General features: G+C 36.5%; 1 protein-coding gene across 15 annotated transcripts in view; it reads left to right on the top strand.

Annotated features, from left to right (window-relative positions):
• The window catches only part of QKI (QKI, KH domain containing RNA binding), a 139,377-nt gene that overhangs the window by 53,723 nt on the left and 72,085 nt on the right, over positions 1 to 13,569 (top strand). For all 15 annotated transcript variants that reach the window (NM_204310.3, XM_015284003.4, XM_040696716.2 and 12 more), the window contains exon 3: positions 1,373 to 1,489. In NM_204310.3, the coding sequence (NP_989641.2) occupies positions 1,373 to 1,489 (117 nt within the window). The remainder of the gene's footprint in view (positions 1 to 1,372; positions 1,490 to 13,569) is intronic.

Here is a 13,569-nt window from a genome sequence, read left to right as displayed (position 1 = left end):
CTATTTTCTCACTTGTGGTTTGGTAGTCTCTGAGCTGTACCTAGTCTCTTCAGAAATCTCGTTAATGCTTTTTCCTGTGGAGCTCTCAGCTAAGTTTTGATATGACACTCTGAGGAATTGAATGTTGACAGTAAGCTGTTAGTACAAAAGACATGGGAATCATTTGTTAAAATAACAGCTTGCTTAAACTGTATTAGCAGATTACTAGTGATGATAGAATCAACTGATGTTCTACCTCAAATGGAGTCTCGTTCCTTGTTTGGGAGTAACATTCTTTGTGGAATAGAAAATACTCTTCAAAAATGTCATACTAGCTACTTCTGAAGACAACTGAATTTCAGAACTAGTGTTCCTGATGTCATCAGTTTGGAGTTCACTGTAAAAATGAAGAATAATATGGTGTTGGAGAGTTGCATATGGATACAAACCTGAGGAAAGTTGTCAAGGCAAAAGTAATGAAGAACAGCATTTGGAATCAACGAGTGTTAGGCCAAACACAAGAACTGAAATTTTCAGGGATGGAGAGGGGCTTCTGGTCATCTGTGATGTGTTAATAGAAGTGTGGTTTGTTAAATATGGTTGTTCTGAGTAAATTTTGTTGAGGTCTCAGCTGAAATATTACTGTGTCCAGGCAACCTGTTTTATCTGCCTTTGTAGTGTAACTGTGTGTTTGCTATCTTGTTTGTTTTTTCATTTGTTTGCTTTGCTAAAGGAAATGTTGAGAAGTGGTTGTTTTGGAAAATACCTCAATTTCTGTTGATGATGGGTGGCCAGCTGGCAGTGTGCTGGCCAGGTAGACCTCAGTCAAAAAGTATGGAAGAGTGAAAAAGATATATATATATTTTTTTCTGGATGCTGCTTAGCTGAATGTAGGGAGCAAAGGAAGGCTAGACCAAGAGTCCTTTTGTGAAAGCCTTGTGGTGCCTTTATGAGGCTGAACCTATGCCTGGCAACATACTAGTCCAACCACACAGATGTTCTATGTGTGTCTGGTCATGCAATCAGAAATTGCTTCCAGGATATGATGCAGATTGTTAGCCTAATAAGGAGCATGTATGTATTTTATGTGAGAGTTCATTGCATTTAATGTAATGGAAGTTAGGAGTTTCACTATCTTATATTGTCAGATTAAACTTAAAAACCTATTTTCACTTGAAATCCTTATCTTCCCCAGTTGGGATTGCCTAGGCATTTAATATAGAAAAGCCATACTTATCTCATTCTTTCACCTCAGGAATTTAGTGTGATGTTCTAAATTGATTTATAAAAAAGAAAATAAATGAGTATTTGTGATGTTTTAGAGATGGAAATACATCTTTATATTAATTTTGTTTACTTTGTTTTATAGTAATACTTTTTGTTTTTCTTCCAGTTTAACTTTGTTGGAAGAATCCTTGGACCCAGAGGACTAACAGCTAAACAGCTTGAGGCAGAAACAGGATGCAAGATAATGGTCCGAGGGAAGGGCTCAATGAGAGACAAAAAGAAGGTAAGTTCTTCAAAAGTCACAGTTTGATACATAAGTATATTTCCTAACATGGGACTGTGTTTCTCTTATTCACCTTTTTTTGTTTGTTTTTATCCTATGTGATTCATTACTTAGTGGTTTTTACAGGCTTACTGGTTAACATAACCTACTTTGAAGAAGTTAAATATGCATGCAACATAATGGTGCAACTGGGAGTCTAGCTGTTAAAGTATTCTTCAGTAATGACCAGTGTCAGATGTTTCATGAGGCAAAGTTAAATTTCAAGTTAAATATGTTTTTTAAGGAGGAGCTATTAATATTACAGGTGTCATTAAGAACTTTCTTTTCCTGGAATATCAAAGGGGTGATTAGTGCAAGTAGTGTGGATTAGAAAATACATTAGATGTGTTTATGGCAGTGAATTTTGTCTGAGTGAGCAGAGAAGCACTGTATTTCTGAATTCGTTTTGTGTTAAAGTAGAACTGGGGTATATTTTGAGCTGTTCCTTGCCCTGTCCTGTAGTTTACATAGGTGGCTGCAAAAGTAATGCCTCCTATTTATTTCCATGGAATCTACAACAGCTGCAAAGAGAACAATGATGCTATTTGACAGAACAAATTCTCAGCTACAAAACACCATTATCCAACATAGCCACCACCATTAGCGATGCATTTTTGGCAGCAATGAACAAGAGCCTGCATGTCGCACTCAAAATTATCTGCACCAGCGGAGGTGACCCACTGCTTCAGAGCTGCTTTGTGATGCACTGTTGCTAGGAAAATGTTGCCCATGCAGTCCATCTTTCATTGGCCCGAACAAATAAAAATCAGGAAACACCAAATCCAGACTATACAGTGGGTGTGGCAGAATGGTCCAGCCACAATTGGCAACATGTTCCATGATCTTCAAACTGGTATGGAGCCTGGCATTATCACATTGCAAGAGAAAAATTTTCTTCACTGTCCTGAGCCTTGAAGTTTGACCTTTCAGCTTAGTCAGCATTGTGATATAACATTCAGAGCTGATGGTTTGTCTAGGTTCTGAGAAATCAAGAAGGATCACCCATTTCTTATCTGAAAAGACAGCGCACATCACTTTACCCACTTAGGGCTGTGTCTAGAACTTTTTCACATCACCACTTCACAAGCTCATGAACTGCCATTTTAACTCTGGCTCATAGTGGTGGTGCCGTGTCTTGTCCTTGGTAATGATGTGATCCTGGGAACTGTCACCTTCAGCTTCATATTGGTTCAGTAGTTCCTTGCAAACTTGCATGCTGTGTTCTTTCTGTTACTGTGTGGAAATTTGTGAGACCCATCTGATGTAAACTATGATATTCTAGCGTTGCCACCATCATTTCTAATGCATTGAAGCTGATATTGAGCTTCATATACAGATCCCTTTTTGTGATCTTCCAATTTGTGTGGATGAGCTGATGGAGATGCTCTTCATTTTATGGTGACAGCTGTGCACAGCCATCTGGAATGTGGCTTGTCTTTCATGTTGCTGTCGCTGACATGCACCACCCACCACCTCATTGTGCTCACAGACACTGTTTGGTCTCCATAAACATTCAGCAAGGATTGATGAATGTAAATGTACAATTTTTTGCCACGTGGAGGAATTCAGTGATACACCTTTGCTTCACGTGCACTTTAGTGTCAGTTGCCATTTTGTTAAACTGCCCCTCTGCTGCCACCTGTCACACAGCAACAAAATGTGATGGATATTGGTGGGAAGGTTCACCTTCTACTGCCATACCTCCAACATCCACCTCTGTCGTCATAGACTATCACAATGAAATAGGAAGCATTACTTTTGAAGCAGCCCTTCTATATCTACTCTGTCCATGTGATTAGGGAGGCTGTACTTTTTAGAATAGTCATCGTGAGTGCTAAGTTGTTGTGATGTTGGCTCCTGGAAGTTATTTCTATTCACAGTTTTATGTTGTAGCTATTTCCCCGTCCCTCTGGTTGTTAGTGCTGAAGTTGCCTCAGCATCACCAATTCAGTTTTGAGATGTATAATTAGTAATACTCCTTTTCTATTTGTTCTAATAAATAGTAATTTCGGTTCTTTCCTTAGGAAACATTTTCTGATTAGTTACATTATAAAGTATATTCATTCATGTAACAGTTAAAACAGAACCATTTAAAATGCCTGCTTAGAAACTTCTGGCTTCCCAGGGCTTATAATCATGACTTTCGAACTTCATGTGTTGCCTCATGTTTTCATAATCTGTTGTAATACTTTGACTTACATTTCTGTTATTCCACCATAGTTATGTTGGGCATTTAGATTGCTAGCTTTTGAGCAAAGGTTTGCTCTCACCTGGGAGATTTTTGTTGTTCAAGTTCTTTAGGAGTGTTTTAAATTGTTTGATTTATAAAGGCGTTGAAGGATTTTTAGCATTTTTTAACATTCTATTTCTCCTCTGGAATTCTTTCCACCTCTTTGTTTGGATGGAGGTCTAACATATAAACTAACCCTATTATTTTGGGGCTTTGAGTTGTGAATGGATAGTAGAATTTGAAGGATCTTGAAATATGATTTCCTACAATTGGAGGGTAGTATAAGTCATACACCATAATGAGGGGAAAAGGTCTACTTAATGGTTTATTCTTTCTTTTCCTACTTGCTTAGATGTTAAAAGACATTGAATATTTATTCATCACAGGACTCTATTCTGCCCATAAATGATGTTGCTCCTTCTCTGTTTTATGAGGTAAAATTTTAAGACTGGGAAAGTTTATCAGGAATTGGGTTACGTAATTTTTTTTTTCTGAATAAAAAAATGTTTGTTCTGGTTCATTTATACTAGTAGATATTGTAAGCTAAAACATTTAGGCATCAGTTCTTCATAAAGCTTGCAAGTACAAATTGAGAGCCTGAACTTAATGGTCTTGAAATAATACCTTGTAGTGAACATATTTATATTTCAGATAGATGTAAACAGTGATTTTCTGCTACAGAATTGTAGAATTGTGTAGCTTGGAAAAAGCCTTCAAGATCATTAAATCCAACCATCAGTCTGATGTACTGAGTCACACTGTTAACTGAGACCCTTGGTGCCATGTCCAGCTGTAACCTCTAGGGATGGAGATTTGCCACGCCCATAGGCAGCCCATTGCAATGCTTGATCACCCCATCCTTGAAGAAATTATTGAGATTCTTCCTAATACCCATTCAAGTTGTGCTTTCCATGGCACAACTGCAGACTTTTTTCTCTCATCCTAGCCTACAGATGTCATCTTCTTCAACCTCTCTACTCAAGCAAGGTTGCCTGGAATAGGTTGGTCAGGACTGTGTCCAGACTGCTGTTACATTTAGTGTCCATGATCTCCCTCCTTCCTTTGTGTTTCAGAATCCATCCTTTCCTGTGAGAAGTAATTTCCATGGGCAGCTTGGGCAATTTTACATTTTGTGGAAGCGATATTTTTAGGCTCATTTCCCACACTCTTCCCGCCTTTTTTTTTTTTTAATTGCTATTGCAAAGAATAGTTAATGTGAGTTTTGTCTTTCAGAAAAAGCATAAAGGGACTGGGAACTCTTTCTGAGTATGGGTCTACTTCTTACGTGCTTTGCTTTGTGTTTTAAGGTTAGTAGGAAATTGAAAGCTGTCTTCAGGTACTAGTTGCATCAGCTAGATGTTTGTACACATGAAGTAATATAGACTGATCTACTCAGTGCTTTAATATCTATAAGCCTTTGTGTGTGTACTACAGGAAGGTGTTCTGCCACTTCAGATGATGGATCATTTGTGGGATGTAAGGGGCAATGTCTCACGGTTGTTTACAAATTGGACAGGAGAAGCTAGGAATCTGTTACCTTCTCTAAGTCATCTATTGTCTGATATTCTTGGAGTGCAGAGTACTCGACCATTGAGGTGTGTGTTGAATATCAAATGACATATTTGAATAATATATTTAATTATTACAATAACAGTTTAATGTTGCTTGAATACCAAACAACAATCTCTATCAAAAAGATTTCTTGACAGAACATATTTTCATGTCATCCATTTACGATCTTTTTTTTAGCTCTTTTGCTGTCCTGGATTGGTATTAGGCTGTAGTTAGTTTAAAGTCTTCAAATAGTGGCCTTTGTTTTTGCTCTATTGTGTATACTGATGTTGTTGCTGCAGTCAGAATTATTTCTTAATCATTTATTATAATGTAGTTTGTGATGCATCCTGTTCCCCAGTAAGGTGTTTCTTCTAAAAATAAAGAACTGAAATTCAAGACATGATAACAAACAGGATAAAATAAGAAATGGTGACACTTACCAGTTTGGAGAGTAAGTACTCTTCATGCTATTGGTTCTTACCTCTCTTCCTAATAAATTATGTTTACAGATGAATTCTTCAGATTTGCAGCACAAGATGTCTAAGTTCTTTGGCAATTCATGCCAATTGTTTACAGAAGGAAAATATTCAGAATTTTTCCAGTTTTTGACTGAGTTGCTTAGAAATTTCTAGATCAAAGTTGAAGGTTATTTTTTATTATTATTATTTCCTGTGTATATTTCAAACCTACAGACCTGATTTCCTGGTGCCAGTTATAGTAGAAGCCTTACTGGATTTTGCATGAAACCCATCTACTTTTCTTTTTTCTTTTTGTTGCTGGTGGTTGCAGATTTGAGGAGAAAATAAGGAATGACTGACTAGTAAATGGTGCTGCACAATAAACCATCCTGTGTTTTTCTGTAGAAAATTTTAGTCTGTGTGAGCCTGTGAACAGAAGTAATTAATTGCAAATCTTAATCACATGGCTGAATCACTTGAACTAACATCAGGTCTTAAAACTTGCTGACATGTTTCCCACAGAAAGCAGGTGATATCCTCAAATTGTTTCTATGCAGTGTTTAGCTGATGATCAGAACATCTCCCTAGGCAGCTTTTGACAAAAAAAAATCATGATAATAAGAATAAAACAACTTTAATTATCAAGAATGTTTTTATTAGAACCTGGAGGTGCTTGAAGGAGATTATAGAGGAGGGGAGAGGGGTTGCAAGCATTCATTGAAAACCAATGAATGTGTGATCTTATTAAGAACAAGGCATTTTTTTCCTATGCACGTACCCTCTCTGTGGTGAGGAAGAAAATGCTGATTTTTTCACTCCAGTAGTGGAGAAAAGTAGTAATTGCAACACCAATCAAAGAATGATGCTTTAATAGATGGGAAGCCTGACCGTTTGTGGGTAAGCAAAACATCATTTTTTATCATCTTACTGGTCGTACACACATTCCACGAAACATACACTGATGCAAGCATATAAGGAGTCAAATCTGTGCTCTCTCATCGCATTGACTGCCATTATTTCATTGAGAGGGGTATTTAGCTCAGTAGTATCAGGCTACCAGATTGTGACAGCTGTGGTTCATTACATTTTTTTCCTGTTACTTCCAGCTTTTAATCAAGAAACCCCTCTAGAACATTGTATGAGGAGATATTTGTTTTTCCTTCAACAGAAAGCATCCTATATCCAAAAAGGATACATGAAATTATTTTTGTTTCTACAGTTGGCTATTTCAAAGAGGAAGGCAGACAACTATGCAGTTTCAAAATTAAAGAACTTGTTGCTTTCATCCATTGCAGCAGGCTCAAATTTCTTGCTCTCTCCTCTGTAGCTTGATTATTTGATGAACTGATGTGTTGTTCGTGAGCTACAGCATACTTGTTCATGTATTTGTGTTTGCTTTTCAAGCTGAAATTATGTAAGGTTTCAGGAAAGACAAGCTCTTCGTTAGTACCAGTCTTGAACTTTGGCAGATCACCTTTGATAGGTATGGGAGTTGTCAAGTAAATATGTATGTCAGTTTTGGACTCTACAGCTTTTTTTTTTCACAATAAGGCTAAAAATAAATTAGAAGTTATCTTTGGTGCCTCTACAAAGTTTGAGGAAAAGGTTGAAAAGTAGAAAGATTTGCCTGCTCTGTAATGAGGACATTTCTTTGTTTACTTGCCCTATAGAATCGAGATACTGTGTATCTGTGATGTTTTAATACCTTTTAGTCTTGGAAATACCGTTGGATACGTTCTGTTTTCCAGTTGAATGTCTTCAGATCAGTTTAATTTAAAATAAAGTGAAGTTATTGACATTAAGTAAGCACTTGTATGTCTTGTTAAGTAAAGCCCGTTACTACAGTCCTACTGATAGGATGCTCAACTTCTGCCTTCTGTGAAAAAAGCATTATGTTTACAAATGAAGCTATGGTGCTGGCATTTATGTTGAAATTGAATATATTTAGCATAGTGTAAAGTTGTTTGGTGTTTCAGAGTGAAAGTCTAACCAGCCATCATTATTCATGTCTTCTGGGAACAAATTGTGTGGTTCAGGCCTGTTGCCTCTAGAAGCTGCCTCTACACATCAGCATGCTGCTGCAGTTTGACAGTTTAATGTATCTGTGTTAAGAAATCATGACGATTTAAAACAAATCCTGGCAATTTGAAACAAAATCTGCAACTAGCTGTAAAGGTGTTTTCTGAGTACTTCTCAACACAATTAGGAATAGTTATATATATATATATAATAGTTAAATATATGTATATAATATATATTAGAATTCTTTATAGGATTGATGACAGAAGTATGTGATGAAATGAAAATAAATAAAAACACCTTCCATTTCTGAGACTAAAATTACTATCCTTTCATTAAAAATAAAATCTTTTTTGATGTGAATGACATTTCTGGAGGTCAGATGCTCGCTTTTACCTTTTGAACTGTTTAACTGTCAGTCCCTCATAGATACTTACTGTTGAGGATGCCATTTGTTAAAATTGACTGATTTCTGCTTCTTAAAACTCCCTGACTGAGGCAGTGTCATCTGGCCATCCAACATGTTGCATTTTGTGGATCATGGTTTGTTAAATTTTGTTGTGTGTGAAATCTGCAACTTATCAATAGCAGAGTACCAAACTGATGATAACAAGAACAAGTGACTGTAACCAACTTTCATGGCTATACACTAAAAGTTGTTTGAGCAAGCTGTTCAGCTAAGGTTGAGATTTTACTGGATCTACTTTCTTCAGGTGAAAATATATATTTCTTGTTCATAGAAAAAGATTTACTGTGTCCAGAATGCAATTTTGAAAGCATCATCCTGGGAATAAAATAATAATTCCAGCATCGAACAACACACACAGTGAAATCTCACCTAAATATATTTTCTCATTAGTATGCATACCTGTGTTGTTATTCTGATTTATCAAATGTGGGAAGCTTTATTCATACTTTGATTTTTAAGCTGTGTGATAAATTGACCTTTTAAGCTAACTTGATGATAAAAGTCATATCCATATAAAGGTGTGACTGAACTTGGGTGTTGAGCATACCATAACTGCAGTGAAGAATCTACCATATTACACTGCGTACATATCAATTTAAATATATATATTAAAATATATTAGTTTGTATAGAAGATAGAGGAAATAATCCTCTTTAGAATTGGAACCTGTTAAAAATATATATAGTCATCAATGCCAAAGGTTACTTTCTAGAGATTCATTCTGAAACATAAGATTCTATTTGACCTAGTTTTTTTTTCCCCAGCACTGAATGTCTCAGAAAATAAGCTTTTCTGTTCCAATTTCAAAACTTGTGTTGCATTTATAGTCTCTTACTTGCGATTCAGGAGTTGTTGTAAAGCCGAAGTTTTTAATTATTAAAGAGTTGCAGAAGCATGGCTTTTTTTCCCTTTTCACCCACAAAACATAAGTCTCACGAATTAGATCCCTGACAGTCTGGAGGTGGTGACCATCTGGTAAGAGAGAAGAGTTTACACTATTAACTAATAGCGTTAGGAGAAAAAAGTCGTCACACACACACACACACACACACACACACACACACACACAAATTGCTCTTAGCAAGTTACTGACTTATTACATAAGATAATTAAATGCTGAAGGGAAACTAATAGTAATCTTCCTTCAGGATATTTGGAAAGAAATTGGCATTGAAGACATAATTTTCTGAATTATTGCTAACTGAAAGCTGACTAAGTCTTTTTACAGAGTTTTGTAGTCCAGGTTCTCTTTAAATTGTATTAACTTTGTTTGTGGTCTTGCTTGCATACCTCTTTGCTTTCAGAATTGACAAGTAGTGAAGAATGCACTTTAGGCACAATTAGCTTATGGGAATGTGAAGTGTACAAGGAGAGAATGTTTTCTTTAAGTTTTCTATCAGATTTGACAAACGCTTCTTATTTGAGGCAATTTATTGCATAAGTCTTTTTGTTAAACAGTCTGAGAAATGCTCCTGCTTTCAAGAGCAGAATGATTTTATTTTGAAGGACAGAAATTTAAGTGCCTGCGGGCCTTAAGAATTATTGCAAAACAGTATTAGTCTTTCAGGAAATGTCACTGATAGGTATCTGTTGCAGTGCATCTTAGAGAAAGGTTTATTTTATACGTACCTTTGCTTTTTATTGGCTACTTAATATATCCAATATATATTGGATGTATTTCATCATTGTGTTTAAATATAAACATAAAGCTTTGAGCATATTTTCCTGTGGAATGTGAAAAGTAACTGAAGCTTTTTGATTATGATGAGGTTTGATATCAAAACTTGATAATAGATGATTTTGTTCTGAGCGTAGTTAGTTTTAAGTAGTTAACTATCTGATTATTGAATTAATTAGGGAAATAACTGGCATAATGAAATGAATGAATTGTCATAAGGGTCACTCCAGTAGAAATCAACTTTTATTGTATGTCGCGTGTTTATTTGTTTTTCTGTCCATTCCTTGTGAACAAAAAACCATTCAGATGAAGAGGCAAGAGATCTAACTTACCGTGATATTGGAGAAAAGTAGCATGAAGTGTTGTGAAGAAAACACACATCTGAGGAACATTGAATTGTTGCCTGAACATCTGTGTATAAACAAGTCTCTGTTATATAGATTAAAATTCTACATCTGTGAATGGTAATTGACTCATCTTCATCTGTGCCATGGTAGAAACTGTAAAATTACTACTAAGCTTTTGTTAGGTAGGAAGCATAGAGTGGCTTTGACAATTAATGTAGTGACATTATAGCTTACTTACCAGAAGTAATTTGTGTTTAGGGTTGCATTTTGATTGTGTTGCTTTTTTGTTTTACTGAGTATCATTTAACTGTATTTGAACTACTTTTTGGGGATAGCCATATTTTGGTACTTTAAGTCCTCTCCACGAAGAGTGAGTATATTAAGTGCAGGAATGGAAGCAAAACTTGTTGATTGAGCGAGGAAAGAAGCATGCCTATATATTACATGAGTCTGTATTAGTTCTTGACAGCTCCTGGTACTCACTGTTTTGTTCTGGGCTTCGGACAGACAGAGTATAGGTGCTTGTTTTCCATCCTGGATATGGCTCCTTAGTGTGAGATATATGAATTTTGAGATGGATAGGAAAGCTCTTTGCTGTATGTCAAAAGGGTGAGCAAGAAACAAGATATGGATATTTCAGAAACTAAGTACTTGAATTGCTAATTGGACATTTGGAAGATAGTTATTTGACTTCCTGCTACTTTGTTTTCCACTAGAGGAGGGTAATCTGTAGTGTTTAACTAGGGTAAGATACAGAATTCCTTTTCAACTTTAAAAACTGTTATTGTGATAACATCTACAGATCCTAATTTCTGAAATGCTTGATTGGCTTGCCATTGAAACTTGGTTTTAGACGGTGACACTTCTCACTTAAACTGCTAATACTGTGTTAGCTTTTGTCTTGCTTAGATCTGGATTAAAACTGAAGTTAACCACCAGCTACGCTTTTGCTAGACATGCTTTACAGTAGAGTGTATTAAGGATATGAGTGAAGTTCAAGTGCCTCAGCAGATAGTAATGGATATGTAATGGGATAGTGTCCTTACTGTGTGGTTTCTCCAGCTATATTTGCAAGATGTTATGAATAGTCTTTTCTCTCTATCTGAAAAGTGTGATTTAGATTTGTTGATGGAGTTGCAGGGTTTTTTCTCAGGACTTCTCTGAGAATAATAGGCAATTTCTATCTGCTGAACTGTGTGCATTTTCCACTTTGTTTTGGTGGGCAGTAAATGGGAAATGATTTGATGGATACAGAACCCACTGAATTCCATGCATACTATGAATGTATCTTAAAAATATATATGATGAAAAATTTTGATGACCTTGTGTTGACTGCATGAAAGGATGAAAACTTGAACCAGATATTAAGGCCAGGTATGCTAACCTGTTGTTCTCTTAAAGAAAACTTGGTACTCTTGCAGAAGTGGAACAGTTAATAAAATTCAGCAATGGCTAATACTGAAATTCTTGGAGACCATTTAACTTAATTGATTGATTCTGACATTGTGTGTAAAATGTCTGATTTAATTACTAAGTACCATAAACTAGTTATGGAACAGACACAATGCACAGTATTCAAGCTTGCTCGATGAATTCATTACCATAAGTAATTATCGAATGTAATTTGGGTCATAAGTCAATTCAGTACTGTATGCCTGCAAGACAACCAAGATTTTGTCCTCTAACCTCAGTAGCTAAATTTAAGAAAACATCAGGCTGTTTTTGGTTCTTGAAAGTAAAATCTGCAAAACAGTGACTTCATTCAGTCAGTTTTCAATAGCTCGTATGTGCCTGACAGAATACTTGGCAGCTAATGTAACAGGAAGGCTCTGGCTTTGAAAAAGCACTGGGAATATCCACCTCCTTGTTAGTTTCATTAAAATATGTTATGGAATTACGTACAAAACTTGATGAGAGTGGATGGGATCAGTACAAGAAAGAGGTGTTTGATTGGTACAGAAATATAGTGCATTTGCTATAGAGTTTCTGGAAAGCACCTAGATGTTTTTGTATATGAAGAACTAAGATTCATGGAGGAACAAACATACGCACAGCAGTGCAGACAACAATCTCATTTATGGAACAGTTGTATTTTTATAGCAAGAGCTACAGGAGATTTTTCTTCTGGAGTCGTTGTCGGTTCATGAAGATATCTCTCAGTGTTTCTGTCCCTTTTGTTTTGAACTAGGTCAACATAATTTTTTTTTTGTCCTCTTTCATGTACTTCCTTGATTCATGAGTTGTTTTCATTTTCCCTGCTTTCTCATGCATTTCCTCTTAGTTTCCTATGGAGATACTCTGTGGCTGTGTTTTCCAATTTCGATTCCTCCTGACCTCCTTCTAACTGGTCTTATGCTTTGTGAAGCATGATAGTAAAAGGAGGGGTTAATTTCCATGTAACTTCATTTACCCTGAAAACCTGACCAGGTGCCCTGAAACTTCTCTGGAGTGTTGTTTTCTACAAACGTTACATAGTTGCATAAATGTAAAATGTGGTGAGAGCACTGGAGATAAACCAACCTTGCAAATGAGGGAATCAAGTAATTTGAAAGATGAGATGGGGCCTAAGAAATTCAACTTCTGCTGAGCATGAATCTCATGTTCAAGTAATGAACAGATAAAAACACTTGACATGCGGAAAAGCATCTGAAAGTGAAGAAGAATATAATAGAACAGAAAAAAAAGTAACTAAAAAAACTACGTCCCAGTAGTTATGATTACTGTTGAATTCACACATTACAGCAACACAAGTTGTGACTGTAGGAGCTTCTGAAGGGGTTGGAGAGACTTTTGCCTTCCAACTTGGATAGAGGTTTCTGTAGGTAATTGGTAAACGTGACATAACCTCTAATTTTTACTAATTCCTTAAGATTGTGTACCTTTGACTTCAGCGAGGCATTTGATACCATTTCCCATAACATCCTTGTTATGAGACTTAGTGCAGTATAGATGAGTAGACAGTGAGGTGGATTAAGAACTGACTGGCAGAGCTCATAGGGTTGTCATTAGCAGTGCAAGTCTTGTGTTCCCCAGGGGTTGGTGCTGGGTCCAGTCTTGCTCAACATCTTCATCAGTGATCTGGATGAAGGGATGGAGTCTACCCTCAGCAAGTTTGCTGATGATGTGAAGCTGGGAGGAGTGGCTGACACAGCAGAAGGCTGTGCTGCCGTTCAGCAAGACCTGGGCATACTGGAGAGTTGGGCAGGGAGGGAACCTGTTTGTTGAGGTTTAACAGGAACAAGTGTAGAGTTTTACAGCTGGGGAGGAATAACCATGTGCATCAGTG

This window comes from Gallus gallus, chromosome 3 (assembly GCF_016699485.2).
Source record: "Gallus gallus isolate bGalGal1 chromosome 3, bGalGal1.mat.broiler.GRCg7b, whole genome shotgun sequence".
Taxonomy (NCBI): domain Eukaryota; kingdom Metazoa; phylum Chordata; class Aves; order Galliformes; family Phasianidae; genus Gallus; species Gallus gallus.
This window is presented reverse-complemented; position numbering and strand designations above follow the sequence as displayed.